General features: G+C 44.1%; 3 protein-coding genes across 3 annotated transcripts; 2 read left to right on the forward strand and 1 right to left on the reverse strand.

Annotated features, from left to right (window-relative positions):
* Positions 1-199: 199 nt before the first annotated feature.
* frmpd1b (FERM and PDZ domain containing 1b) lies at positions 200-22,576 on the reverse strand. The gene is made up of 17 exons (XM_077609987.1): positions 22,427-22,576; positions 15,716-15,866; positions 13,468-13,578; positions 12,794-12,966; positions 11,147-11,249; positions 9,709-9,754; positions 9,361-9,465; positions 9,156-9,251; positions 8,771-8,896; positions 8,574-8,693; positions 7,590-7,723; positions 6,906-7,032; positions 6,047-6,139; positions 5,648-5,830; positions 5,219-5,366; positions 3,595-4,503; positions 200-2,977 (listed from the first exon to the last, which is right to left on the reverse strand). Exons 3-17 carry the CDS (start codon positions 13,572-13,574, stop codon positions 555-557), a joined length of 4,893 nt encoding a protein of 1,630 aa, XP_077466113.1. The 5' UTR covers positions 13,575-13,578; positions 15,716-15,866; positions 22,427-22,576; the 3' UTR covers positions 200-554.
* A 719-nt stretch (positions 22,577-23,295) lies between these two features.
* On the forward strand, positions 23,296-23,957 carry tomm5 (translocase of outer mitochondrial membrane 5 homolog (yeast)). The gene is made up of 2 exons (XM_077610465.1): positions 23,296-23,586; positions 23,684-23,957. The coding sequence occupies exons 1-2, from the start codon at positions 23,466-23,468 to the stop codon at positions 23,716-23,718; spliced, it is 156 nt and encodes a 51-aa protein (XP_077466591.1). The 5' UTR covers positions 23,296-23,465; the 3' UTR covers positions 23,719-23,957.
* A 298-nt stretch (positions 23,958-24,255) lies between these two features.
* On the forward strand, positions 24,256-26,500 carry LOC144082630 (zinc finger and BTB domain-containing protein 5-like). Its single transcript, XM_077609904.1, has 2 exons — positions 24,256-24,542; positions 24,790-26,500. The coding sequence occupies exon 2, from the start codon at positions 24,911-24,913 to the stop codon at positions 26,354-26,356; it is 1,446 nt and encodes a 481-aa protein (XP_077466030.1). The 5' UTR covers positions 24,256-24,542; positions 24,790-24,910; the 3' UTR covers positions 26,357-26,500.
* The last annotated feature ends 439 nt before the right edge of the window (positions 26,501-26,939 follow it).

Below are 26,939 nucleotides of genomic sequence, written 5' to 3' on the forward strand. Positions count from 1 at the left end.
TTGGGGGGAAAAAGCTGGAAAAACAAGAATTGTTGAAAAAGTGCAACTTGGCGCATGCAAAATAATTTGTTCGTTTGAAGTGAAATGTCATGAAATGACAAAAAAATGAACAATTTACAGCCTTATGTTGTGTGCGAAAGTGAATCTAATACTGTTTTAAATATAGGGCCATTTTTAAAAAAAAAAATCCAGTGACATCCATATTTTCATATTTTTAACCGCCACAGACCACGGTGCAAATACTGTAAAAAATAAATACATAAATACATAAATGGGCAATTCATTCTTACATACATACACAGGTTGTAATAAAATAAGAGAAATATAAGAGTTATAAAACTCCTATGTACAAATGCATAGTCCACTAAGAGGCCCAAAAAAGTTCATTCATTTTCTAAACCGCCGATCCTCGCGAGGGTGGCGGCCAGAAAACTTGGCGCTCTTAATTCCGGCTTTTGTGGGCGTGGTCGCGTGCGGTGTGCGTGTGCATGGCACTTACTGTCCCAGAACAAACGGTCCGTTCCTCCGAATGCGGCGTTTTAACGGTCCGGAGGTTAAAAGTTGAGGGCGAGACCACCGGGAGTGTCCGAAGACGAGACCAACGCGGGAGTCCGGAAGAGCTGCGTGAGCGCAAAGACGGAAGAGATGAGGACGGTGCAGCGTTTGGCGAGCAGCCTCACGCCGTCGCCTTCTCCTTGGCTGCGTTGGGAGCCGTCCGGGCCGTTGCCCCCGGTCCCGGCGCTCTCCACGGCCCCCACGAAATCGCGGTACAGGGCCACGATCTCCTTCAGCTTGTCCACGGGTTCCCGGCCCTCGTCGTCCGAGCCGGCGTGGCGCCAGTCCCCGCAACCGGGGCACGGTCCGGTCGGCACGCAGGCCGCCGACAGCTGGACCAAGGCGGCGAAGCCGTTGGTCAAGGACCTGAGGGCCTCGTCGGGAGCCCAGCCCACCCGCGTGGCGCGCTGACACCCGGACGCCAGTCGGCGAGCTTCCGTCTGGAGGAGAGTCCGCTCCGCCTCCGTCAGGGCGCTTGGGCTGATTCCCGCACGACACTTGGTGGGCGTGGCGTCGCCTTGGCTTCCGTTGTGGTTGGGGTCGGGCTTCGAAATGGCGTCGGCTCGCAACGCTTCCGCTTGCGTGCTCTCCAAAACCAGTAAAAGCTGATCGATATCTTGTCGCAGGGAGATGAAACCTCCCTTCAGACCGCCGCCGTAGTTCTTGTTGGTCAGCGAATGGAGGGGACCCCGCAGAGACGTGGACGGAGACACCGGACGAGAGACTAAGGGACTGAGTTCTGAGGAGGCGCTGGACAGGGTGGACAGGGGACGGGGGTTGTCTCTCAGCAGGGACAGGATATTGGGATTTGGCGGGGGCGCGGTGGGCGAGGGGATCTGCGCGGCGGGCGAGGGGAGCGGCGCAGCCCTCGCCGCTTTGGGGCGCGTGCGGCGAGAGAACTCGTACACCGTCAGCTCCTCGTCAAAGCTGACGCCGTCCTCGTTGTCGCCGCTGAAACAGTTGGCGTAGACGGTACGGCAGCCGCAGGGCTCCCGCTGCTGCGGGGGGGTGCCGTCCCCCACGGAGGACGTCGGCGAGTCCCCCCCGATCTGCATGGCGGAGACGCCTCCCGTTCCCACCGCCGAGTGGCTCCGGGACTGAGGCTGCTCCGACGAAACGTTGTGCGCGATGTTGCTGGCGAAATTGAGGTTGGGGTGCGACCCGTTGGTTCCGTGGATCTTTCTCAAGTAGGAAGTGACTTCCCCCGCCTCCTTTATGGTAGCCACGACAACCTCCGCGCCGTCGTCCAAGATATTGCCCCTCCGGCCTAGTTTCAATGCCGATGTTTCTTTCTCCTTCACGGGGGTCTTGTTGGAATCGGACGAGCCGCTCGCTACGGATAAACCCGAGCCGAAACCGGAGGTGTCGCCATTGATTGAGCTGGTGGACGGGTAGTCCAGGGTCCCTAAAATTTCTTGGGAGCGGGTCATGTACCAAGGGAGCGCCTGAATCTTCCCTCTAAGAGCAGTAGTGGAGAGCCTGCCCCCAAGACTGGAAGAACTGCACCTGAGATCCGAGCCGGATCCGGATCTTCGCTCTTCTCTACTCCGCTGGCCAATCGTGGCTTCGGAGCCGTCGGAGACGAGAGGAGAGGTGCTCGACCGATCTGCGTTTTCGGGCGAGAGGCTCTCGTGGCTGGCCGAGACCCTCCTGGGTCCCGGGGGGACGCTACCGTTGCGGCTGCTCCAGGGGTGGAGGCCGTTTGGTGGACTCGTACCTTCTTTGGGGGCGACTTTGTTGGGATCGTTCGAGCTAGCCGCTAACGACAAATGGATTTTAGGAGAGGTGGGTTTTGGTGGAACTGGAGGCGGGGCGGATAACTTGGTACCCGAATTTGAGCGAGGGATGAGGGGCGCATTTGGCGTTCTGTTACTTTTAGTTTCCTCGGGAGCCTCCTTTTTGTCAGGAATGTACGTTTTGTCTTTGGGTCCGTTAGGCTCCGCCTCCCTCGTTTGTAGAGCCGTGACGGGCAACGTTTGTTTGTGACGCCGCACCGCCGTGATGAGTGGCGTGGAACGTGGCAACCCTCCCGTGTGGGTGACCGACTTGAACTCCATGGTGTCCGGCTCCATTTCCAGGAGGTCAGAAGACGGGCGTCCGCGGGCGTCGCCATTGCAGTGGGCGTACGATTTCCCGTGTTTGGGGGACATGGGGGGAATATTCTGCGGTTTGGGGGGCAATTGGGGTTTCGGTCCGAAAGATGCTTTGACCTTGGCTACATTTTTCTCCGTGGCAGGTGCTTTACTTCCAACGTTATTTGTTGTACTGGTGGGGCGATGAGGGTCCTCTAATTCTTTCTTGATCTTAGAAGCTTTTACTTTATTGTGAAGGGGCGACGATGGTTCGTTTTCCAAAAGAGCTCCAAGAGAATTCCACGTTCCACTTAGTCGATTTGCATTGCGACGATCCGCCAGCTCGACGTCTGCAAGAAAGAGGCCATTTTTACTTGAAGTAAACAATCATTTGATATAGTCATACCTCTACTTACGAATGCCTTTAGGTACAAATGTTTCAGGTTACGATTTTTTTAAAATACGCAAATGAGTGACTTGAGATACGAAAAAGGTCCAAGTTACAAAATCCCCCCCTAAAGTAAATGCATTAATGTGATTAAAGTGGCACATATTTTCACACACAGACACATAGGGCACACGTAAATAATCAATATGTACTACAAAGTGGACGGCTTTTGGCCCTGGTAGAACTGGCTATTGCTGCCATCTGGCATGCTTTGTTTATTTTAAGACATGAATAAATAATTTCCTTATCATTTTCTCTCATTTTTGTCTTTCCTCACATCTTTCATACAAAATTGGGACACTTTGACCCATTTTAAAGGGGCTAATTGGTAGTTGTGTGAGGACCGTGGACCGAATAAGAGAATTGACATATAAAGTACACCTCTACTTACGGAATTTTCAAAAAGTCTTGCAACCAATTCATTTCCTAAGTAGAGGTATGACTGTATTTGTTTTTCAATTAAGGCTTGTGAAATGCCCTAAAAAATTAAATAGACGTGGTCGTAACTTTAGAACAAACCTGAGAGATCTGGAACTGGTGGAGTGAATCTCTCTTGCGCATCAAAAAACTCCTCTTCGGACTCGGAAACGTTGTCCTTCGGCAAAAGAACTGCTTTGGGCTTGGAGGAAGGGCTTTGGGAAACGGACTCTTGATCTTTGGAGAGGCGCTGCTCAGATTGTTCGGCTTTGTGGCCTGGAATGGAACTGGTTCTGACCGGCACTTTGGGAGGGGTCTTCTTCTTTCTCTTAATGGGCGCCCTTTCAAAGGGCGTGTTGTCGATCATTCTTAAATCTCTGGAACTGGGGATCTTAGAAATGCGTCTCAGCAGTAGCCTCTCTTCCTCTTCCTCGTCCTCCTCCTCGTCATCGCTCGTCGCTCCCGACGGGCTGGAGAGGAAGTCGCCTTTGGAGAGCTGGCCGAAACAAACGCAAGCGCCGTCGCCTCGGTGGTTGAGATTGGTCGGTCGGGACGGGTCTTTGAGGCCCTTGGCTTCCGGAAGGTGGGCTCGACGGACGTCCAAGGTTTGGACATTCTCCGGACGAGAGAGAGCTTTGAGCACAGGGCTGCTCTCCTCCAAGGCGGCACTCAAAGAGCTGCTGGACAAGCTGGAAAAACTGCCGGTCACGCGAAGATCCGTGTGGTACCAGGTGTTCTCTGGATGGGCCCGTTCTCCGGATCCAGAAGTTAATCCTTCCCTTTCACTCTCGTATTCTTCACCTTCAGTGGTCACTACTATCTTGACTTCCTGTTTGCTTTTGTGCTCCTCCCTCTCTTGTCTCTCTTCCTCTTTCCTCTTTTCTTCTTCCGTCCTCCGTCTTTCTTCCCAGTCCTGGCTGGCGGGGTCGTGGGCTTTGTAATTCTGAGAGTCCATCGGGTCGTCGTCGTCCGTCGATTGGTCCGAGTCGCTACAGCAGCGGGACACGTAACCTAGCGGGAGGAAGACCACGTCAGCACAATGTTTGCATTCCGTGTCCAATAACCGTGTGCGGTTTTTCGATGTTTTCGTTGGAAAGTATCCACGCAATGAAGACGTGTGGGTCGTTCCAGAATTGAAAAACATTGAATAGAACGATATCATTTGATTTGTCCATATCAACCATTAAAGTTACTTTTTTAAAGATACGGTACAATATTTTATCTGATGCGTTTTGGCAATACATTGTGAAATATACTCAGGAACTTAAAAAACATACTATAACTGTTTAAATTCAGACAGACTGTATCTTTACTTTTTTTACTTTGTTCAAAATTGCAACAACAATAAAACATTGAACGACACATAGATTTGAACAATTCTTATTCTTCAACAATTTTTAACTAGTTCTACAATGTCTTGTGTGTCTTATGTCAACCAAGAAATTACCCGAATACGGGATGAAATAAAGTTTTAACCTAACCTAACCTAATTCCAGGTATCAGATATCCACAGAACCATACAAAAAATGACTTGGGCCATCAAGAGGAAAGTATCATCATAAAAGCCATTTGACCGGGTCAGAGCCATTTTGATATATTTTCAAAATTTTGCGTGGAAATTTGTCCAAATCAGGAATGACCCTTGGCTTACTAAAAACAGTTTTTGCTCACTTTGATAGGGATTCATAGCACGAGCCCTCTACTACGGTGAAATTTTCCAACACACCTTCTTCAGCAGCAATTCGGTGCACCCGCACTTTGGGGCGCCCCATTCGGAAGACATTGAGCGTGGGGTCCACCATGAGTTTGCAGTAGCCCCCCAGCAGACAAGCTAGATCTTTGGCGGCCAGAGAGTCCATCAGTAAGGCAAAGGGCTGGTAGTTGGAAGGCATCGTTGAGGCGCAAGGGATTTAAGCCAGAGGGAAAGAAAGGAAAAAGGCCATGGAGTTGGACAAGGGGGGACAGAGAGGGTCACAATTGAGTCAAGTCCATTCATCTTATGGCACGAAAAAAAAATCACAATCCTTTAGGCTACTTGGGTGTCACTGGAAGGAAAGCTTGACCTATATTTAGCCAAGCTTTCATTTTCTAATCCGTGTCAGCGTTAAAGTGCTTTTCATTTGAATGGAAAATGGAGCCGGGGGGGCCGGCGTACCTTCATGTCGTGCAGCGAGACGCGCAGCAGACTGGCTTTGTCCGACTCGGAGAGCAACTCCACGCGGCTGATGCTGCCGAACTCCACCAATGTGGAGATGACGTTGAGTTTGTGGTTGATGACTTGACTCATGCCGTATTTGGCGCCCACCAATAGGCTGACCAGGACCTCCCGTTCTTGAAGCTGGAGAAAAGAGCACAGAAACACTTGAGCAAGCCTTCAGAATAAAATTGTCAGAGATGGAAAAAAATAAATCTGATTTCGTGGTGGCTAAAGATAATTTTCAGATGTCGTGACCCTTTTTCTTAGTGGCATTTACAGGCAAGGCGTAGAAAAATAAAGCTAGTTTTCTAATGCTTTTAACATATTTTCCTTTTTTCCAATTCTAACTTAACTTACCATCATCGTCGCCGAGTAGGATCGTCCCCCGTAAGAAACGAGCTCTCCTAACTGAGTGAGGTAGGCTAGCCGAGCCTGGGAAGCGGATATCACCTGAAACAAAATATGTGTAAAGGAATGGGAGGACAGAAGAAAAAAACGTGGACTAAAAAATAGATATAAACTGCAAATAAAGTCATTCTGCTAAACTGAATATAGTAAACATGACTTTATTTGCAGTTTATATATATTTTTTGGACCGCCGTTATTCCACGTTTTTTTCAAGTTCAGCGTGGAAGTTGAACGTGGAATAATGACGGTCCAAAAAATATATATATAAACTGCAAATAAAGTCATTCTGCTAAACTGAATACAGTAATCCCTCGATTATCGCAGTTAATGCAGACCAGACATGGCCGTGATAATCGAAAAATCACAAAGTAGGGTCAATTATTATGATTTTTTAAACTTCTTTACTACTTGAATCTTAGTAGCAATAGTTTCAGTGTGGATTTTCACATTTTATTGAACTTACATTTTTATTTATTTATTATTATTATTATTATTATTATTATTTAAGTTCATAAAAATGTGAAAATCCACACTGAACTTGTAAACGGAAGCCACTTTTGCTACTAGGACTCAGTACTGAAGTAAAAAAAAAATAATAATAATTAATAGCAGAAATAAATCGCAAAGTAGTGAATTTGCGATAATCGAGGGATCACTGTACATCCCATAAAGTGGCTTTCCGACTCAATATGTCAATCCACAGATCATTTTAAAACCACGGAAGGATTATATATGAGCCAAACTGCAACTGAGCATCTATTAGTCATCATTTTTTTTAATCTTGTAACTAACTCCTCTGTCAACATACCTTCTGGCGAGGCTCCAATAGAGCCTGGATTTTTTTGAGGTGGTAGCTGATTGCTTTCCTCAGATCCTTCTCCCTCATATTGCTCAGCAGCGTTGGGGAAATGAAGCTGTCGAGGCCAAACTCCTTCCTTTCAGCAGCCAGACAAATACATATTAAGCACACCTAACTGCTAAAAGACTCAAATATTCAAAAAAATGTGCAATATTTTGAGAAGATTATCTTGCCCGGACGTGACCTTTAACATGACTCATTAATTTTTTTATTGGGAAATACGCACTTTGTGGAGTAGCAGCACTCATTTCATTATACGCAGTTGTTGTATAATGACAATAAAGGCTTTTGACTCAAAAATATCTTGCGGACAATCAACAGTGCACCTTTGTAAAAAGATTACTAAGCGTCTCTTCAACTGGATTTGAACCCGTTGGCTTACTATTTTTTTAACCCCTACAGGGCACTCATTTAATTCATTATACTGTCATTTCTGGCTAGCAGTCCAATTCTCTTAGACATATTATTTTTTATTCAATCCCACCAAAAACATTTTTTAAATGATATTACCCATCCTATTGGTGACTGGCAATCGCACTTTTTATATACTAGTGAGTGTGACATCTTTTTTTGGGGCGGAACACTGCAAAAAATGTAGGAATAATGCAGTTGTTCCAATACAGCCGCACTCACGTAATGGCTTTGATGGAAGTCCTGGTCTGTCCGCAGCTATCCAGTCTCTCGTGCATGTGCAGGGCAGCGAGGCGGAGTGCGGTGTTACACTTCATCTCGACGGCAAAACGCTCTTGGAGTACGTCGCTAACACTCTGGGTGCACAAAACATGGCAATATCATCATCAAAGAGTACCCGTTGTTATGCATGTTGTAAAACTAGCTCATTCTTGTGCCTTTTTTGTCAACGAAAACAATCTATCATTTTGACGGTAAAAACAAACGAGGGGATAGGCAAAGATTCAGCATATGATTCAGCATGACGAGGGTTTTTCCCGTTGAAATATTTTGTAACACAAAAATATGCTCAATTCTTCGATCGCAATCTACTCTTCGATCGCCAGGATCGCATGACAGGGAGATTTGATCTAGTCTCTTGGTTTCATATTTTCAGATGTTATTCTTTGAGAGCCATACTCAGAATTTACTAAAAGTAAAAATACACGAAAAAGCGTTCATTTTTAGTCATTTCGCCACTTTTAAAGTAGAAAAAGTCTGGGAATTCTTTGAAGAAAAGTTCTACCCTGATGCTAATCAATGGGATGCATGCATGCAGAAAATGCTATACTTTTTCTCTCATCTCATTTTCTCAACCGCTTTATCCTCATTAGGGTCCCGGAGCCAATCCCAGGAGACGGACAAGCATGCATACTCACACCCATACCTAGGGGCAATTTAGAGTGTCCAATTAGCCCATGTTTTTGGAATGTGGGAGGAAACCGGAGTACCCGGAGGAAACCCACAAAGGCCTGGGAAGCAATACCTTTTTTTTGTTCATTTATTTTTTTGAATACTCATATCTGACTGTTTCATGAGCAAATTAGGTTCTCTGACGACAACTTCTCATAAGGAGCCGTGACAGTTGCTTGTTAAGTGATACATTGATCGCGGACACTTCAAACGTGTGCCAAAATGCTTCAATTTGGCGTCTTTTGGTGGCTTTACCTGTAAAAATAGGTACTCAAAGGCAAAGGGGTCCTCCTGTTGCAGGTCTGTCGGATCTCTGGGAATGAAGCACACTCGGAATAGGCATCGGTAGTCATGGGAGTCTTTTTTCTGCACCACCTGATCCAAACACCGGTGGAAATGTTACCAAAAAAATAGGTTCAGCAAGTGAAGGCAACACACTTGTTTTTTCTTACCTTTTGTATAAGTTCATCTTCATGCAGCAGCAGTAGTTTGGTGATACTGTACTGTTGCTCTAGGACCAGTGCAAAGTATTCAATAGCCCGGATGGATAGTTTATCCTTAAGAGTCAGAACAATATCCTGGTGGGAAGGAGAGAGAGTTCAGACTCCTTTATAACAGACATATTTTCCCCTCGTCTGCAACTGCTCGGTTCAAATTGCCACAAGCTATGAAACTCACAAGCTACTCTACGAAAATTCCTTTTTTTATACTACATTTCTAATGACCAAATGGGTTACATCACTCTGGTATTCTATTTGCATTTGATAGGCAGTACTTGAACTCCAGTAATCCTAGTCATGTGTATTTTTTAAATATTTTCATGTATGGTGTATATACCTTGACCGTGGTGGTATGGTCAAACTTAAAGGCCTTGGTTTGTCCGTTTTCTAAATAAACTTTTAGAACGTTGGGAAGGAAGAGAAGAGAGTTTCCCTGATGGAGGAAAAATAAAATATTTTTTAGACTGAAATTTGTATGCAAAATTACAAATAATTTGGAATTGAATTGATACATAAATAGTTGCAGATTGAAATGCTCCCACCTGAGTGTGTCCGTTGACCAATACTTCTTCTGCAAAGCGCACTTTGACGGGATTACTCCTCAAACGGGCTCTCTTCTCTGCTGACATGATGGATGATTTCGGATTCTGCAGAACACACAAATGAAACGGGGCCTTTGTTTTGTCGAAAAAACACTGGCTGAACTCAATCCATTCATCATTCAAGGCCAAAAATGGAGTTTGACTCCAAAAGAAGCTTGCTGCTACGTGTATGTTTAGCTGATGAAATTTAGGGTAGAGGGTCATCATGCTTGAAATACAACGTTGGTTGAATGATTCTTTGCAAAGGCGTGCCGAGGAAAGTTCATCAATGTCTCTTTTTGTACTCACAGTCATGTGCCGGAGGACGGTCACTGTGATGCAGTCCTCCAAGTTCCTGCGTGGAAAAACACAAACACAACTCATGCACACACCCGTCATTTTCTTGTCTCAGCTGACAAAGTAGAAGCATTTTCCCCGACACCTTTGCCCCAAAGCAGTTAAGCTGTACTTGCAAATACACACCCTCCCTTCATGCATCAATTCCAGCTAAATCCACCTGCACATTATCAGAATCGTCAGGCGCACGTGGAGGCGTCACACGTGTCTACACGTGTAAATGGGGAAGTTCTTGATCATAAATGGTGGTATAAATACAGGATATTTTCATACACCTTATTTCTAATGTAAAAAAAAGACCTAAAACAACGGAGAATGCAAAGACATTAAATGGTTTTATGAGGTGTACCGAAATCTTCGTACAAAAACACAGGGTTTAACACACAGACAAGAGTTGATGACAATCACAAACACATGGGTTACCCAAAAAAATACCCAACAGGTGAAACTCATACAATCACGTGGACAAGACACACCAGGAAAACACACCCATCCACCAACCCCAACAAAATGTGACAATAGTAAGCCGCACTGGCCTATTATATGTTTTGAAAGGGCTTTTTTTTCTATTTCATCAGAAACCCAAAACAAATATACATTAACGTAACAGTAGCAGAATTGAGGCTAAATAGGCAGCTGTTAACATTTTTCGTATCTTGGAGAACAAAAGGTTTCCTATCAAATGTAGACGCATTTGCAAATAGAGGCACCGCTTTATTATTTATCAGGAATTACGGTATCGTATTGTGAAGGCCTGTCTAGGCTAGTAATTTATACTGCACAATAAGGCCTGCTTGTATTCAACTTAGTGTGAGTGATATACAATTGTAAGTTCCAAGGCCAACCTATACAACCATAAGTCACATTTTTTTTCCATAGTATGGCTAGCCTTGCGCCTAATACTCAAGTGTAACTTATGTATATATTTTTTTCTCTCTGACCACTCATAGCCTGTTTTTTTTTTTTTTTAGGCTATAGTTATGTGGAAAAACAGTTAAAAGATGCCTTTTTAGCCAGTTGTCCTCCATTTCATTATTGCATACCTGTCAACCTCTGCCGATAACTGCCCTTATAAATGATTATGATTCCCCTTACAAACCCCCAAAAAACCTTACAAACACCGTACGAGTCGTACGGTGTTTGTAAGGTTTTTTGGGGGTTTGTAAGGGGAATCATAATCATTTATAAGGGCAGTTATCGGCAGAGGTTGACAGGTATGTTATTGCTACTTTAACGTATATGTTCTTGCTTTCTGATTTTTTAAAAAGTGACTTATACAGCAGTGCAAAGGATGCATATTTTTCTTTTTATTGTGTATTCTTTGGCTAGTGCGACTCCTCTCCAAATGCAAACATGACTTCCTGAATATAAGTGCTTTTGCAGTTCTAACCTTAATATGTTTTCCACCTGATCAGCGTTCAAATCTTCCAACTCTGCGTCATTGATCTGCAACACTTGGTCTCCTGGGTAGAGTATCCCATCTGCAGGACTCCCTGCGTATAAACACACACACACATCACACATGTCAACACATTCAAAATCAAAACCGCGTGCGCCTCAAAGAATTCGGGTTGCATACGTCCTCTGTTATCTAATCTGACTGCAGTTTGAAGGAGATCTATTGGCATACACCCACATGACACACATGCTACTTCAACATGGCTGACTCAACAGCTCTCCAGCTCGCCTCCCTCTCATTTTATTTATACTCATTTGTCTTGGGGCAGGCGAGCGCGCGACTGTGGCGCCGAGATTTAGTCTCACCGACGCCAAATTTGCGACACAAAAAAATGCGGAGGGCACGTATGCATAAAGGCAAACAAGCACCCAAACGCACTCCTTTGGCACGGCTCGTGTGCCCGTGAGACGCATGGCGTTTTTGTCCACGCACGCATGTTGGCACACATTCAGGCTGAGCGATAGCGCACAAGAGCGCACCCCTCCCCCGTCGGGCTTACGTGTCACTTCTGCTAATATCCTGATCTTTGCAGTTTTTTTTTTTTTGAAGAGCCCTCCCTTCCTCTTTGTTTTGCCCTGCGTCAAACTAATCCACAAATGTCCCCAAAAAGTCGGGAGCCCAAGCCCCGCCCACGTCAATATCGCGCAATTTCCAGCCTTTTCTTTATGCATTGTCCAAAAATGTTGTCTTGTGGCGTCCGGGGCCGATGTTTTAACCCATTTCTTTGCAAACGTCGGTTGGCGGGCTGTGAGAAACGCTGACCTACATTCCCAAAATCAATTTGAATATTTCTTCAATTTTCTTATTTTTACACTATCTGTTCTCAAATGTCTCTTAGTTTCTAAGTATTATCTTAGGCAGAACAATTTTTGATTGTTTTATCTTTTTTTGTCCAATCAGATATCAGGTCCAATGTTGCATGATATGGGATAAAAACGGAGCACCCAGAGAAAATCGTGGGACCGTCATGGTATCAAACCCTCGACCCCACAAATGTGAAGCGGCCACGCTAACCACTTCCCCACCAGACTAGATTTTTTTCTTTTCTTTTTTTTTTTCTATTAACTGGACCGTCATGGTATCAAACCCTCGACCCCAGAAATGTGAAGCGGCCACGCTAACCACTTCACCACCAGACTAGATTTTTTTCTTTTCTTTTTTTTTTTCTATTAACTGGACCGTCATGGTATCAAACCCTCGACCCCAGAAATGTGAAGCGGCCACGCTAACCACTTCCCCACCGGACTAGTTTTTTTTCTTTTTTTTTCTATTAACTGGGCCGTCATGGTATCAAACCCTCGACCCCAGAAATGTGAAGCGGCCATGCTAACCACTTCACCACCAGACTAGATTTTTTTTTCTATTAACTGTGTGACTCAGAAGTGATTGAGTTTTAAAAGGGTGAGTAGGTGCCACTGTTGTTGAGCAAGGACCTCTGGCACCGAGCCCAGAAACCTGAATGCCAATAGTCAACGTGTGTGTGAGTGAGAAATTAAGAGAGATAGTGAAACGCTACATAAAGCAGGTGTCCACTTAGACACATGTGGACAATGCAAACACACTCCACAGTTTATGTACCGGTAGCCACATCCCTGACCAGCAGGGGCGTGTTTGCGGTGAGGGTGAATCCGTGTCCGGTACTTCGGTCCAGCACGGGATCCCTGGTGATCTGCAGTGACAGTTTGGCTTGGTAGTTCTGATTGGACAGGCTGTTGGAGCGTTGCGACCTCCCATCGCCTAGCAACCGCTCCCTGAGGGTGTCAAAGAGGGGGGGAGATGTTAGATGGGGGGGAAACTGTAAAAATGCAACATGGAGGCTTTTCGAGGGGGAAAAGGGCTATGCTGTTTTTTTTGTCATTTTATATACCACAGGTGTGGAATCGAGTCACATGACTTCTCATAAATTCAGATTTTAAAAGTGAGCAAATACAAGGCGTGTGAAAAATTCATAACATTTCTACTTTTTTGTTCAACTGATTCAAAGCGACTCGAAACTCAAAGCACAGGAATTGCAAATTCTTTTGGAGACTTTTCATTCTTGACTTAAATCTTGAATAGAGACAAAGATATGAAACTGACTTTAGTAACGACTCTACGTAGCATTTAAAAAAAATACATATACATATAAGCCACAGGTTAAACTTGAAAAAAAAATGCAACTTATAGTCCAGAAAATACATGAATTAGATTTTGGTCTTATAATCAAGAGAAATAAATGAACTTTGGAAGTTTTTTTCATTCCAGATTTGTACCTGCTCAGTGATTCTCGGGTACGACGTATGATGGTTCCCACCACCTGCTGGACCCGGCTCGCCCTGCGAGCCGGAGACCTGCTCCGACACCGCTCCTTCTCCTCCATTTACCTTTACAAACACAGATAAGCCTTTCAAAAGATGGGCCAATACACTTTGGAGAAAATAGCCATGGAAGAAAAGCCAAATCAGAACATCCAATAGCCTGATTATTTAGTCAACTGTGATTACAGTAGTACCACCTTAACGTGTAATAACTAATCAGAACTGCAAAGTCACAAGTGCAAAACTGACTAGGTGTCCTGAGCCTTGGAGCTGATTCAAAAGCTTCAGCTTGCAAAAAGTCTTTCAATCTCCATGTTTACAACAACTCTGCAGTCATGCGACAGCTGTTTCTTAAGCAGCACGTCAAGACATAATGAAGCACAAAAGCTTCCAGTGAACCCGCGAGAATGCAGAACAGGACAGCGCTATAATGTTCATCCGTCAAGGAGTTCCCACAGTTTTGTTATGAGTTCTCCAGTCTCAAAATATGCTCCAATTTATGTGTATCTTGTTATATTAAATGTGCAGCAATTTTAAATCTATTTGTGGTTTATTTTGTATTTTTTGGAAGATCTGAAACCCCTAGAATTGAAGCACCTTCATTTGTTTACAGTGCAGTTTTTGCGTTCAGTGTTATTTTTTCTAGCAAGTATTATTTTGCTTTTTGTTCTATCTTGCTTAACATACTGTGAACAGATAAGTTGAAATATTTGAGATCGCCAAGATAAGAAGACTGGAAGAATAACTGCAGGGAATGTTATGTTTGGCATGTTTTAGCTGTTTTAAAAAATGTCTTTATAACTCGTTGATTAAGAGACGTATTATGTGGTGGTCTATTTTATGCTATAAGTAAATGACGCTCACTTTGACCACGTTAATATCGGTAAACATGAGCAGTATGTTTTCACTCTGTCGGGTGGAATTAATTCCAGAAGCAGACGGGCTTTGCATGTGCATGCTAGGTCAGAAGCACTATAATAAATTGCTTGTGGGAAAAAAAACTGGATCATCGCTACAAATCACGATAGCATTTTTCTCCATTCATTTTTGGAGGTTTCCGAAACAGTTCTGGACTCGTCTCCATCTGGATTGCCGCTAGCGATGACCATCATCATTGGTTTAACAATTGAAATATTTAATTTACACTCCGTTAACGATCGCATATTAAAGATGTCGCAACTAGTTTGACTGGATGTATAGGGCCATTTGATGATTTCATGCCAATGACCAGCGCGGGAGATCTTCCTCATGTCAGTAAAGTTGGATTGAGGAAGCAACAACAAATCACTTTCTTGATTATTTCTCTCTGTGTTCCCAGGTATTGCTTGTTGTAGAGGCCTGTTGACTTTTTGGTTTGCAATATACACTGTTTAGCGTGTGAGAGAGAATGGAATGTTAATCTACTCCCGGTTCATTGATATGTATGTATGCAACGTCCATTACGCCGCCATTGCCCTGTATAGTGTCTATGACGGTTATAGTAAGGAATTTATGTTATCGATTTTTCATTGTTTACCTTGTCAAATAGTGGAGAATGACTTCTCGAATTTGTAAAAAGAAAGATAACACATTGTTATGACCCTATACTGAACGGGTGTAATTGTACATTATGTTTTTTTTTGTTCTAACGTGTTGATAATATACATATCAGTAAAGTTGGATTGAGGAAGCAACAACGAATCCCTAACGTGATTATTCCTCCCTGTGTAAATGAAGGGTATAACACATGGCGCATAGGTTTGACCTTTAAGAGGATTACAGGCCTTCGATCTGCAGAGGCCGACGCTGGACGGGTGTGACGTTAGCACCTCCTGCTGATCTGTACAAGGGCTGATTGGTGAGGATGAAAAGGGATGAGCGAAGCTACGGTCGCTAACAGCTGGAGATGCATGCGATCAGTGACGTGCCGGCGAAGGACGGGGACCCACGAACCGGTGGGTTTCGAGCGTGAAGGCGTGTTATCGGGAAAGCACCTCTAATGACAGCGAGTCGTGTGCAGCCATTTTTATATCCATCCGAAAAAGACTGGGTCTAGCATTGTTTGACCACAACCCAGAACGCCACAAACCATGGAGTACGTGGAGTGGCGCTAACGGGAGAAGAACGGAGGCAGGCGTATTGTTGCGTCCTGATCAAAAGCAGATGGACCTTTCCAGGGTCCAAAAGACAGGACCGCGAGGAACGGGGAGATGGCGTGACTCACCGCGATGAAGCTTGCCTCTTCAGGACTCGGCGAGACGGGCGACCACTGGGCGTCTGAGACATCGGCTCTGCGGCCTCTCCACGATTGGCTGAAAGGAGTTGAAAGGGGAACCTCGTGATCATGGGTGCTGCTCCCAGTCCGCCGTAGCCACCTGCGATCAACACATTCGATCAGGGCGACTCGAGCCACGGCGCAGAGGTCGACGATTACGATGAAGCGTCGAGAAACGCCGTGACGGAAAATCCTCTTGTAAAACGAGGATATTTTAGTGTTGGAAGGGATATTTTCGGGGTGAATCTTGAAAGTGTGTCAAGTGAAGCAGATGTGAACCGAAAGCAGCTATGTGGATGTGGTTTTCCAAGAGGCTCCTCCTCTGGTCCCTGAGGCTTGCTCTACTTTTCTCTCTCTCTCTCTCTCCCACTCTCTCTCTCTCTCTTACTCTCGCTCAATGACGGTCTACCAAGCACGTGGCCATGGACAAACAAAGCTCTCCATCTTCATCTGGTTGGCTAAATTAAAATTTCATAGCGCCAGAGTTCGCTCAGCGGTCCTGATATTTGGCCCGCATCAATAAGCGGCACGCTACGGGGTTATGTTTTACCTGACGAGCCCTTTATATCTTATTTAAAACTGCACATACAGAAGGAAAAGCTTTTATTTTTGGGAAAAGCTAAATTTGTCAATGGCAGCCAATGAGTAAACAAAACCAAGAGTGAGTAACCCAGAAAATGCCAGCAAAACCAGCAGAAAGCAACCAATGAATGGAAAGCAGCCTGGAAATTCCCCCCCAAAAATAGGTTATGATCCAAAATGTATAGGAAGTGACCTGTTAGTACACTGAAATTACAAGGAAGTGACAGAAAATGATGATAAATGTCCAATTCACTTAAACTGTGAATGCTCACTTTTCATTAAGTAAGTTACCTTTTTTTGGCCAAAAATAAATTGGCCAAATGATGAGATGTAGTTAACATGAATGTGGCGCCACACAATTTATATAATACGACATCACCGCTACTTTCACGTGTCTAAATATGATTTTTTGGGTATTATTCTTTGGTCTGTGCTGCTTTCTCCAGAAAAATTACCCAATATGGGAGTACATCCAACTCCCATCTGGCACATTAAAACTTTTAGTCTAAAAAAGGACACATTCACATTGTGTCCAAAGAGCTTGTCCTGGTTACAAACATTTAAAATAAATAAATAAAAAAAAGAATCTGCCAACCAGACCCAAATCTTGGCCGGTAATAAAAGAGCTTTCATCGAGGACATGGTGGCCGGATATGGCCGGAACCGAAAGCCAACTCGGGGAGAAAATAAACCCGCTCTGTCGTCGGTTGCGGCGTTAAGTGAGACGGCGCATGACCGCGCATCAAAACCGCCCAGAATTACACTTAGCGTCGAATTGCTCGCCGCTGTGGGCAAAAAAAAAAAAAAGTGGAACGCCCACTCTGCACCGCGACTCCCTTCCGCGAAAAGTCGGCAGAAGACCAAGACGGACTGCGGGGCGCGTGAATAATGCATGGGGCTAATGCAGCCGACGAAGGCCCCTGACCGCCTTCTTCTGCAACGCCGAAAGTAGGCGGGGTGGGGGGGTTGGAGGGGAGGGGTGGGGGACACTGGAGAGACGGATGGGGGTGACGGAGGTGAACGCGGGACGGGGAGGGGGCTGAGAAAGGGGGACGGGATTGTGGGAGAGTGGCTCCGAGGAAAGAAAAGAAAGAAAGGACAGGATATTGGCGGGGGTGCGCGAGGAGAAGGGGGGGCTTTGAAAGAGGCTGAAGATGGCAAAAAAAAAAAACGCAGAGAAAGAACAAAAGTAACTACAGTTCTTTGCGAGGGAGGTTCTTCATAAGGAGGAGTGGAGAATGTTGATGAGGGCAGCATTCCTGAGGGCCAACATGGCCAGATGGCATGGAAATGATGGATTGTGCACTGGTTGAATAAGTCAGAAAAATGAAACAATAAATTATACTTTTTTTTTTTGTTAGCATAAAAGTTATGGTTCACTACCATTCGCCGGGAAGAATGCCCCAACTGAACTATTAAAAGACTAAAAGTGACCTGGAAACATCCCAAATGAGAAGTTATTGGCTGTAGGTGTCCAATCTGTTTGACCTGGGAGGGATGGCAGCAAATATGACATTCATTTGCTACCAAAGCGATAATAGTGCTAGGTTGATCACTCAGATATTAGGGTGTGTGCATGCCCTGTGATTGGTCGGTGCTTGTTGTTTGATGGGATATGCTGCAGCACCCCCACCCTTTCATGAGGATAAGCATCTTTAGTTTATATGTGAATAAAATGGCTAAGTTTATAATGTTTTCATTGCAGATTCTTTCAATTAGCCTTTAAAAAAATACTTGAAATAAAATAGAAGTGTTGTAAATTCCGCCAATTGAACTCATTGACAGAGTTTGATGTTGGACAGCAGACAAGTTGATTCCAGACAACCAGGAAGTTGGGAGGAAATTTATGTATTAACCCAACCAAATGGAAATTGCCCTCTGTGTGAACCAGGAGAAGCCATTAATCCATTTTTTTCTTTTTTAATCGGTTATGCTAACTATGGATCTTGGCTGGGGCTCAGACTGGCAACCAGCCAATTGCAGGGACATTCTTAATGTCTTAATGACAAATCCTTCAAAAAAAAAATCTCCATAAAGCAATTCTGTAAAAATGTTCCTTTTTCCCAGTACTTATTGGGGTAAAACAGCCATTCATCTCACTATTCCTCAATTAGAATCAAAGACCATCTTCCAGAATTCACCCCAACGAGTCATCTCAATTGTCCTTAACTAACCCCAACCCCGACTTCCCCCATCATCTCCAATGCAGCGTATAAACCCGTACAATTTTGTGTCGTCGGGGCGAGGCGGAGGTTTGCACGCGAGTGCTTTTATTGGTCGGCTGTCTTCCTTGCTATAAAAGCAGACAGATTTGCTATTGGCTTATCGCACGTTTCACTTGATCCCGGATTCAAACGATGGACTTTGGGAGGCTCGCTCTCCGTCTCGAACCTCCTAGACAACCTTCTCGCCGCCCATTTCCCCGCACAATGACGTCTGTCTCTGCCTCTGACAAAACAGTCTGTTGTCCAGTCCACACACACACACACACACACACACGATGGTCTGCTCGTGAATAACAAATTTGAATGATTGAGTCTGCCGGCCTTGCGTGCAGAATACTGACGTGTTTTCATACGATGGCTCCCAGGCTAAACTGCAGCTTTATTTTGGAATGTTTTATTTATTTATTATTATTGACAGCCAGTTCCAAATCTTCCCTCGGGCGGAATGCGACCGAAATAGTATTGCTCTTTTTTTGTGGCAATGGCAAAATCACATTCATTCTGTCACACCAACGAGGGAAGAATATGGGGTAAAAATATGAAATTGGAATAAGTGAAAGAAAGGATGTTCCAAAAAAAGGTTGGATATATACAATTTTTGCATTCTATTGGCGTCAGTGGCAGATAAGAAGTTATATGTTATGATATTAAGAGCTATGGGAGGGACTGAAAATAAAATTCCCGAAGCAAAAGTTGAATGTCTATTATTTTTGCTTCAATCTGTTTTTTCCAAAATTTAGTTTGGGAAATTATTTAATTTAATTTAAAATTATAACTTATTTGTAATACCTATCACTTTTAATGAGGGTATTTTTAAAATTACAATCAGAATAATTGAATTATTTCCTATCACGTCATTATTCAATTATTTAAATGTAATATTTTTACACTAACACTGGATGTCAAAATGTTGCAGTTTGATAAAAATATTATATTTAAGACTTTTATGACAGGGTTATTAAAAAAACATCTATATACCCATTTCAAATGAAGACTAAATTATGAATGAACATTGGTGAGCAAAATGTGTCTGTGTCTGTATTCTCACCCTCTTGCAACAGTGACAGCAAAGTTATCTAATCTAAAATTGTGTAATTCTTACTTCTGAAGAAGGTGAAATGCAGACACTTTCCTCAGTTATCTGGATTCATATTTCCACGTAAGGAACAGCCAATGAAAACGTCTCCACCTTTTCTTGCGACTCCTTCAACCATTCGAAGGCTCTCTATGACATTTGCATGATCTCGTGTCTTTTTTACAAAAAGCTCCACTATTACATCATTCTTCAGTTTTGTCCACCGTCATAAATAAGGAAGGCATCATCTTAGATACATTTGACGGTGAAGACATTTACAAAAAGGAAAAATGATCCACGTACAGGATTTCCTCCTTCAAGTACTATGGTGAGATTTTTTTCAAATGACAAAAGTTGCTTTTTAGTTTAATTGGCTTGAAAAGAAGTCAGCTAAGAATTCCTGAGCCAAAGTCAGCAAGGCTAGTGAACAGATGTGGACCACAGAAACACATGAGGGGAGATTTCCACATTTTCAAATGACTCAGCTCGTATTTTAGTTTTTCTCAAGTGGCGCAAATCGGATATGCGTCATGGCAAAAAAAATATATATATATACCATACCTGTCAACTTGTACATTTTTCCTGTATTTTATACGTTTCTTGATCATTTCAAATTGTCTACGCCAAGGGTGTCAGACTCGGGTTGCTTCGCGGGCCGCTTTAACGTCAACTTGATTTCACGTGGGCCGGACCATTTTAGATATAATATTTAGATTTTTTTTTTATAAATGGATTAAAAGAACTGGATTAAAAACCCTGAATATTCAGTTTTTTTATAGATCTAAAACAATGTTTATTTTAGCTTTTTTAAATATATTTTTAGATTTTACAAAATGATTTTTGAACTAAAAACACAGAAAAATTTGTTTAAAAAATTACAATTATTGATTTAAAAGGGGGAAAATCAGGAAATGTAATATACATCTATACTCTTCACTTTAATTTGATCCTAAAACAGAAAGTCAGCACTCATGATTTACTTTCCCGGGCCGCACAAAATGATGCGGCGGGCCAGATTTGGCCCCCGGGCCGCCACTTTGACACAAGTGGTTTACGCCGTATAACCACTTTTCTACAGGATTTTTTTAAAGTATGTTTTTTTTGTAAAACGATCTCGTTTTAGCCATTTTGGCTCTATTCCGGATCCTCTCAGTGACTGATAGCAGACGAAAAAATCATCGTCAACCGCTAATTTTGTCATGCTTTAAGCATATATATATATATATACATATATACGATTTTGATAGCTATGTTAGAGATCCAAGTTAGATCACTTTTTGTACTGTAGTCTATGTTCCTAAATAGAGTTGTCCTACATTATGGCAAGGCTCGCTGCAAGTCAACCGTGCCACCACTATGTACAACGCTGTCACATCAATGAGGTCACATCTCCATTTCCCCCCCTGCAACACTGTCTACAGTCTGTTTTGATTTGTTTTTTCCCCATCTTTCTTCCTAGATATCCATCAGCATTAGGGGCGGGAGCAGGATTCGAACCCACGCTGCTCACATCCGAGTCAGGCCATTAAAACACGACGCCATCAAAGCAAAATTGTCAAAAACCCTGTGCTTTTTATCACTTTAAAGTAAAATGGTTCTTAATAGTCATTCATTTTTTCATATTTCTCATCTTCACAAAGGTCGTGGGGGGTGCCGGAGCCTACCCCAGCTCACGATGGGCGTCACCCTGAATCGGTGGCCAGCCAATCACAGGGCAAAATGAGACATATAATCAATATCTCATTTCTGGGAGCAAATTTACAGTGTTCAACCAGACTATTATGCATATTTTGGGAATGTGGCAGGAAACCAGAGTACCCGGAGAAAACCCATACAAAGGTTCGGACCTGGGATCGAACTCTCGATCTTCTCGATTAACCCGGATTTTTCCCACTACTCGTACGGAAGCGACACCTGTTTGCAGTCGTACTTTCTTCAGTGATCAGGAAACGGCATTTTTTTCTAATTGACACTATTTACTCTAAAGACAGTTCTCAATACTCCAAATCCTTAAATGTGTCCGACTAAATACAGACGTGGTTCACATCAAAAACAAGATGTTTCTACCAACCATTCCAGTAAATGACCATCAACTCCCATTGGAACCTTCCCCAAATCTTGAAAGGAAATTTTCAGTGGATTTTCTACGATTATTTTGAATTTTTAAGCATGTCGTGCATGAAATCAAACCCCCAGAAAACCAAAAGGCATTGTTCCGGTCCAGTTGTGTTGCCTGACGTCGTGAAAAAAAAAATGAGGCTGTCGCTTCTGGCCATTGGACATGAAGACGTTGAATGGAATATTATATTAATAAAAAAAATCAAATATAATAAAAAAGATGACAATCCCAAAGCACGAGCAGCCGCCTACGCCCATTCATAATATGAGATTGACCCTCTTAAATCCTGCTGAATCTCAGCCCTCCATTGAGCTTTCACTGGTCTTCCCCGCTAACACAATGCTAAAAATGTATTTGAAAATATTCCTACATGGTCGCACATCGCCCCCCAAATGCCTCCAGAAGACCCCCCACCCCATTGCGATTCCTCACACAGTCAAATAGAAAGACGAAACAAAGGGGGAAAACAAAGATCAGCCTTTTGTTGCTTCCATATCTAATCTTAATCGGATTGAAATATCCACGTCGCGCATGGCCGTCAATGGAAGGCAATCTGCAACGGGGAAGAATGGAACGCAAGGTGCGGGGAAGCCGGGGAAGAAGGGGTACGAGGGGGGAGGGAAGCTAAGAGGGTCTCGCGTGGATGTGCTTTTACTCACCCCGTTTTTTAAGGAGGCGATTGTCGAGTCTCGGACGAAATATCCCAGGCGTTCTCGCCACGCACCGGATGGGGATGAGGATGATGAGGATGAGGAGGATGAGGATGAGGTGGGGTGATACGTATCTATGTTCTGGATGCTGTCATCGTTCCGGGACCGCTGCTCTATTTAATCCCCGACCTAGAGCAAACAATACTAGAATAGACCCACCCAACCTACAACCCTTCAACCCAACCCCCTTACTTGTCTGTCGTCCCCCAACAGCCAACCCCCTTTGCAAGGTCAGAAAGTCATCATCAATTGGGGATATGCACGTCAAATATTTAACTCATGGGATGGCGCTGGACGTCCAATTCTAAGCGAGCAGTTCAATGGGATTGGTCGCCCACCGTCAACCGTCAACGGTAGTGGAAGTCATGGCAACGAAGTATGTTTGAGGGATATGGTCTAAATGTTTTTTTAAATAAATATAACACAGCATGTGCTATGAATTGGTCATATTCAAACGGTTGGCCTGTTTTTGCTCAAAATTGGAAAAAAATAGTAGATTCCTTTAAAACTATTTTATGAAGAAAAAACTCGGCATGCAACCAGAATTAAATCTACGTTGATATGGTTTATTATAACTTATTTTTTTCGGGAATATGTCAATAATTTAGCAAATTAAAATGATTAATCACGCACTTTATATCTGCTACATTACAGCTCTTTGTGGAAGTCTACCGACCCAACATGGCTGCCGGCAACGTTCGCAGTGTGGCGATATATACGTGATTACTATGGACTACAACTGTTTTTATTGCCTCTTATTGCGTTTTTATGTGTAATTATTATATAGGATGAAGTGGTTTCCCTAACTCCGTGGTCTTGTTGAGTGTTTGTTTATGTTTTTAAATCATAACCAGTTCAATTTGTCCCCCGGAAACACCGTATTTGATTTCAATTACTTCCGGTAGGCATTTCCGCGTCAGCGTGCTTCGTCCATGCCGAAAAACTAAAATCAGACCAAAAGACAACGTCGTTTTAACCCTCACCGATCATGTTTAAATTAGAAGGACTCGGGCCTAAAATGGACCCAGAAGAAATGAAGAAGAAAATGCGACAAGATGTCGTCTCGTCTTTACGAAACTTTCTGATTTACGTTGCTCTCCTAAGAGCCAGTGAGTACATAACAATGACATTGGGATGCTGCTAAACACTGAACAAGTCTTAATTCAATTTTACGTTGCTAATTTGACAAAAATATTTGATTTTCAGCTCCATATGTATTAAAGCAGCTGGACAGTATATGAGAGGTGGCTCCCCTTTCCATCCCGAGGATGTCTGACCTACGTCAAAGGTGCCCCATGCAACATGGCGGACGAGTGGAGGACATCCAGTGTCTGCTTCATCTTCATCGCCCGCTTGACATTTTCAAATGTGTTCTTTAGTGACTTGGATTTTCCGTTCAAAAGCTGTGCCCTTTTTCAACATGTCGTATGAATTTCCATTGGTATTAAGTGATGTTGGATTAAACTGATATTTAAACACATCTGGCTTTTCTGAAATGTTGCCATACTTTGGAAATCCACTGTTTCTTGCGGGCGCTTTCGGCCGTGTCCGTCATCTTCTATGACAGGCAGGCAGGATGATGGAGATTCCAAGATTTTGGAGATGCCAGCTCAGTTCTTTAGACGGATTTAAATCAATGGAAAGCAATATGAAAAGTCCTTTCACCGCTGGTGTGCGTCCCCATCAACTTTCCGGTTCGAAAATGGTCCTGGATATCACATATACACAGTATAACACGAGAATCTGCAGGCAGTACAAGTAAGCAACTGGCGGCCATCTTGCGTCAGAGGACTTGTTGACGGCATTACGATGTTACTATTTTGGAGCGTCTCGTGTTTTTCCTGCTTGTGACAAAATGGGCATTCGGAGTAAAACTTGTGAGCAGAATCTAACAATGGCTCGCAGAGGCAATCAAACATCTTGCTTTTAAATATGATATTCAAGGCGGAAGTGTTTGAATTTTTCCGTTTAAGGTTGTGATTCAGATTGTCCTCCTTTCCACTAAGGGCATCTTTTTCATCCTCGGATGCAGACAATGAACCTCCACGCAAGAAGTAACCAATAGGTCAGTTTGGACTTACTCGGATACAATAAGACAGGATATTAGATATCGTTCTCATTGTTATGATCATGTCAATATCATTCTCGGAGATGCTAGCATAAGTGTTAACCTATCAGACGCATGAAAAACATTGCATTCTTAGCCACCGATCTCTTACATCATTGTATTTGTGACGATCAATTTACATTTATTTTAAGTCTGAGACTAAAAAGATCATTAAACATTGTCAATGATATTTTTCTTTACACAGACCACACTTCCAGGAGGAAATGATGGGAACTCCAAGTTAATGAAGGACCTATTCTGCTTCTTCTTCCTGCTTTAAATGAAGGTCCACATTATCCAGTTGACGTGAGGAGCTAAAGTGTAAAATGGACTTCCCGGCTCACTTCCAGGACATTTTCCAGCAGCTCAACCTGCAGCGTCTCCACGCGCAACTATGTGACTGCGTGGTGGAGGTCGGGGGCCGTGAATTCCACGCTCACCGCTCCATCTTGGCGGCATGTAGCTCCCATTTCAAGGCTCTCCTCGGCTCCGACGACGTCGCCGATGGCGCCGCTCGAGCAGGAAAAGTCGGGCGGCCCGACGCGCTGGTGCTGGACCCGGAGGTGGTGACCCCAGAGGCCTTCTCCACGCTGCTGGACATGATTTACACGTCCTCTCTGTCGCTCGGGACCTCAAACGCGATGGACGTGCTGCTGGCCGCGTCGCACCTCCACCTCAATTCCGTGGTCAAGGCCTGCAAGGTCCACTTGTCCCGAAAAAATTTCCCCGCCACGGCGCCCGAAGGCTGGAGGTCAGCGCAGAAGCCTCCGTCCCAGACGGCGTCGGCGGAGCTACTCCGGGAGTACGGCGTGGAGGCCAGCCAACTGGGGTACGATTCCTCCCAACGCGAGGAGGAAACGGGAGCGGCGCTTTCTCCGACTCATGTCACGGCGACCATCTGGGAGGAGAAATACGACGCCAGAACGACCGAGTCGGAGGAGACCCGGTTGGAAACTTTAGTCAAAGACGAAGAAGAGCCTAAACCAGAGACGGTGACCATAAAAAAGGAAACCGCGACGTCCCCCGAGCGTTCGCCGTGGTCTTCCCCAGAGGACGAAGTAAACGCTGAAAAACCAAGCTGTTCGGATGGCGAAGTCGGCATTCACCCGGCACCCCTCGCCACTTTCCCATCCCAGATCGAGGACGGAGATGTGCGCGAGGACCAGAGTACAGACGCCATCAATCCAAGAGAAGAAGAGAATCCGGAAATGGTGCCGACGTGTCAAGACTTCATGGGCGCTTCCTCGGCTCGAGGGTCCGATTCCGCTCTGGTTTTCCCAGTAAGCTCGCTCCCCTCGCGACAACTGGTCCCCGCCCAGATCCCCGATTTGAGCGACACGCTCCTCTTTCAGCCCACGCCCAGCTGCCTCGCCGTATTCGGCGGGCTGCAGACCACCAAGTCCCCCAACGGGACCGCCTTCCGCCGCATCGCGCCCAAAAGCACGCCGGGGTCCGAGGAGGCCCCGGCGAGGAGCGAGGCGGCGCCGCTGACCAGAGCTCCCAAGCACGTGTTGTCCAAGTGCAAGAAAGCAGCGGCCGCGGTTAACGTGCTCCTGGTGGAGGGGGACAAAAAATACGCCTGCGAAATCTGCAAAAAGAGATTCGCCAACTTGACGGACTGTAAGAAGCACATCCGTGTGCACACGGGGGAAAAACCGTATTCTTGCCTCAAGTGTGGCAAATGCTTCAGTCAGTCATCCCACATGTATACGCACGCCAAAAACTACACATGCTTGAACTGGAAGAGAATTCCTCCAAAGACTCTCAATTGACTCCATGGCAGGTTTTGCCATGAAAAGTTTACCCGCTGAACCCACATAAATGTTGTGAAAATATGATTTTATCACCGACAGGTCTAATTTACTTGCCAGTCTTTACCAAACGACTAAGTATCCATTTTGTATCAAAACTACGGGGGGAAATATCATTTTTTTTTCAGCAATTTACATGGAAAAAAATTAATACAATTGAGACAGTTTTTGTTTGTTTTTGTTGTTGCAATTTATATGGAAAATATTAAATGTGATAGTTTTTTTTGCAATTTACATGTAAAAAAAATTAAATGATGAGTTTACTTTTGCCTCGCCATTTTAAGTTACTAGGCCGATTCATTTTGAAACATGACGTCAGCTTCTAATCAAGTTTTCCATTTTGGATGTTCCATTATTTTGAAATGACTGCGCTCCCTTCCTTTTTAATGACATGTACATTTTTATCAGTTGTTTCAATTAGCGTAGACATGTTAGCTAAAGCCAAAACGTGAGTATTTAGTTGGTTTGTGTTTTAATTTGCAAGAATTGGCTATTGAAAAAGGAAACTATTTTAAAAGTATTAGAAAATGGTTTAATATTGATT

This window comes from Stigmatopora argus, chromosome 9 (assembly GCF_051989625.1).
Source record: "Stigmatopora argus isolate UIUO_Sarg chromosome 9, RoL_Sarg_1.0, whole genome shotgun sequence".
Classification (NCBI taxonomy): domain Eukaryota; kingdom Metazoa; phylum Chordata; class Actinopteri; order Syngnathiformes; family Syngnathidae; genus Stigmatopora; species Stigmatopora argus.